Source organism: Curcuma longa, chromosome 2 (assembly GCF_044706935.1).
Source record: "Curcuma longa cultivar G26 ecotype Majalengka, Jawa Barat chromosome 2, ITB_CL_G26_1.1, whole genome shotgun sequence".
In the NCBI taxonomy this organism is placed as follows: domain Eukaryota; kingdom Viridiplantae; phylum Streptophyta; class Magnoliopsida; order Zingiberales; family Zingiberaceae; genus Curcuma; species Curcuma longa.
Window position 1 is genome coordinate 16,268,509 of NC_133862.1, and position 1,868 is coordinate 16,270,376.

A 1,868-nucleotide genomic window follows, 5' to 3' on the forward strand; every position below is an offset into this window, starting at 1 on the left:
GAACAAGGAATCTGAACAACATTTCTACCACAGCTTTTCATGAAAAAAAACCAGTTCATCCAACCACTTAGTGCAAATTTTATCATTTGCATAAAGTTCATATGAAGTCAAATAAGCAGAACTGATAAGAAGATATTAACGGGAAGAATGTGAATAAATGAAATAGCTGAAACCATAATTGAACTCAGAGTGCAGCACTAATTTTCTGAAGAGTACATGAAGCTGGAAAAACAAAAGAGAGAAAAAAAAACAACTTTAGTTTAGTGAGGAGCACTTCAACAGGAATCATTTATGCGACTCAATGACAAGTTCAAGAACAAAGCTAGAATATAATGTACTTGAACTAGTGGGAACCAATGAAAAAACAAGTCACAATACTAGGCTGAAGAAAACAAACATGCCTACGGTTTTTCTAAGATAGAGTCAATTGAAACACTTCTAGCTAATCTTCTATTCAAAGTAGGTAACCAATATAGAAAAGTGAATGCAAGAAACTAAAAGCTAAACTTTCAGCAATAAAACAGCATAGTTTTAAGAGAAGAGCTAACCTGGCACAACTTTGGGAGGGTCATCTTTCCCATCAGCAGAGTAGAAGTACCTTTGCCCCTTGTACCAGATCAAATGAGGTGGCTTTGGTGCATAGGAAGCTCCATCCGGAAGATTAATATAGAACCCAATTACATCCCCTTCACAATATTGCTCATCTCCATACTTCTCCCGCAGGGCCTTGTGTATCTTACAGCCATCTATGTCCCTGTACCCAAAGCTATTCCCGTCGTAACCCACAGGAGCTTGCAGGTCCCCTTTATCCGTCGTCCACCCAAGTCTAGTGTGCCCGGTCTCGCCAAGCCTAACGACTTTAATCTCGAAGTACCAGGCCCCCTCCTGCACGCCCCTTGTAGCCCTCACCATGCGGTACCCCTTTATGCTGCCTGCCGCCAACCGATCCTCGCTAAGCTCCACCTTCTCCGCTTTGTACACCCTCGAGAGGCAGATCGCAGCGTCGGGAGTGTCATCAGTCCTGTCGGTAAACCGGGGCATCGGGGTCATCACGACAGTTTCCTCGGCCGCAGCACCGTGGTGATTACTGCCAGATTTCCCCTTCTTCTTGCCCTTTCGCGACGTGGATTTCGTCCACACGTTGTTGCCCTTCTTCTTAGGTTTCTTCGCCACGGAGGTCCCGGAAGGCGGCGGCGGGTGCGGGGAGGCGGTGGAAGGAGCGGAGGCCGGAGAGGGAGACACGAAGGAGGACAAAGATCTCTGCTTTTTCCGAGCAGAACCGTTATCGTCATCGGAGGAGGAGGTGGAGGAGGGAGGCAGTTCGTCTGCGACGGCCAAGGCAACAGAGTGCAGGGGGGTCTGGAGGGTCGAAGAATGGACGATGTCGGGATTAGGTCCGGATGCTTCCGCGTCGACTGATTGCGGAGGGGAGAGGGGGCCGACAGGCGGCCGCGGGACGGTTTCCGGGAATCGAGGCGAAGGAATGCGATTGAGAGGTGAGCCCCAGCGCTGGTCGTCGGCTTCGTCGCCCTTGGAAGAGGATTGGTAGTTCTCCATGGTCGGGAGAGAGAGGGCAAAGAGGAGTAGGGCACAGAAGAAGCGTACTGGTTCGTCGGCAGATCAAATAGAGGCGAACTGTTACGAAAATAAATCAAACAAACAACAAACTGAAATTCAGTTAATGAAAACACGTGACTTGATATGAAAAACTTTTTTTTAATGATTTAAGTATTCGGTTATTAGAATCCCATTAATGATTGATTTAATTTCATAAAAAAAATTTTATCCATCATTAAACTCACTTTAGTAATACTAAAGATTAAATTCGTCATCCTAATAATTCCATGATCAATAGACTCATAACTCTA

At 46.2% G+C, this 1,868-nt stretch overlaps 1 protein-coding gene across 1 annotated transcript; it reads right to left on the reverse strand.

Moving 5' to 3' along the window:
- Positions 1-547: 547 nt before the first annotated feature.
- On the reverse strand, positions 548-1,582 carry LOC141822360 (protein TRAUCO-like; the record flags this gene model as incomplete). Its single annotated transcript, XM_074709805.1, is given in 1 exon segment — positions 548-1,582. A coding segment is annotated over 1 exon segment (1,010 nt), but the record flags the coding sequence as incomplete, so codon positions are not given.
- Positions 1,583-1,868: the final 286 nt, after the last annotated feature.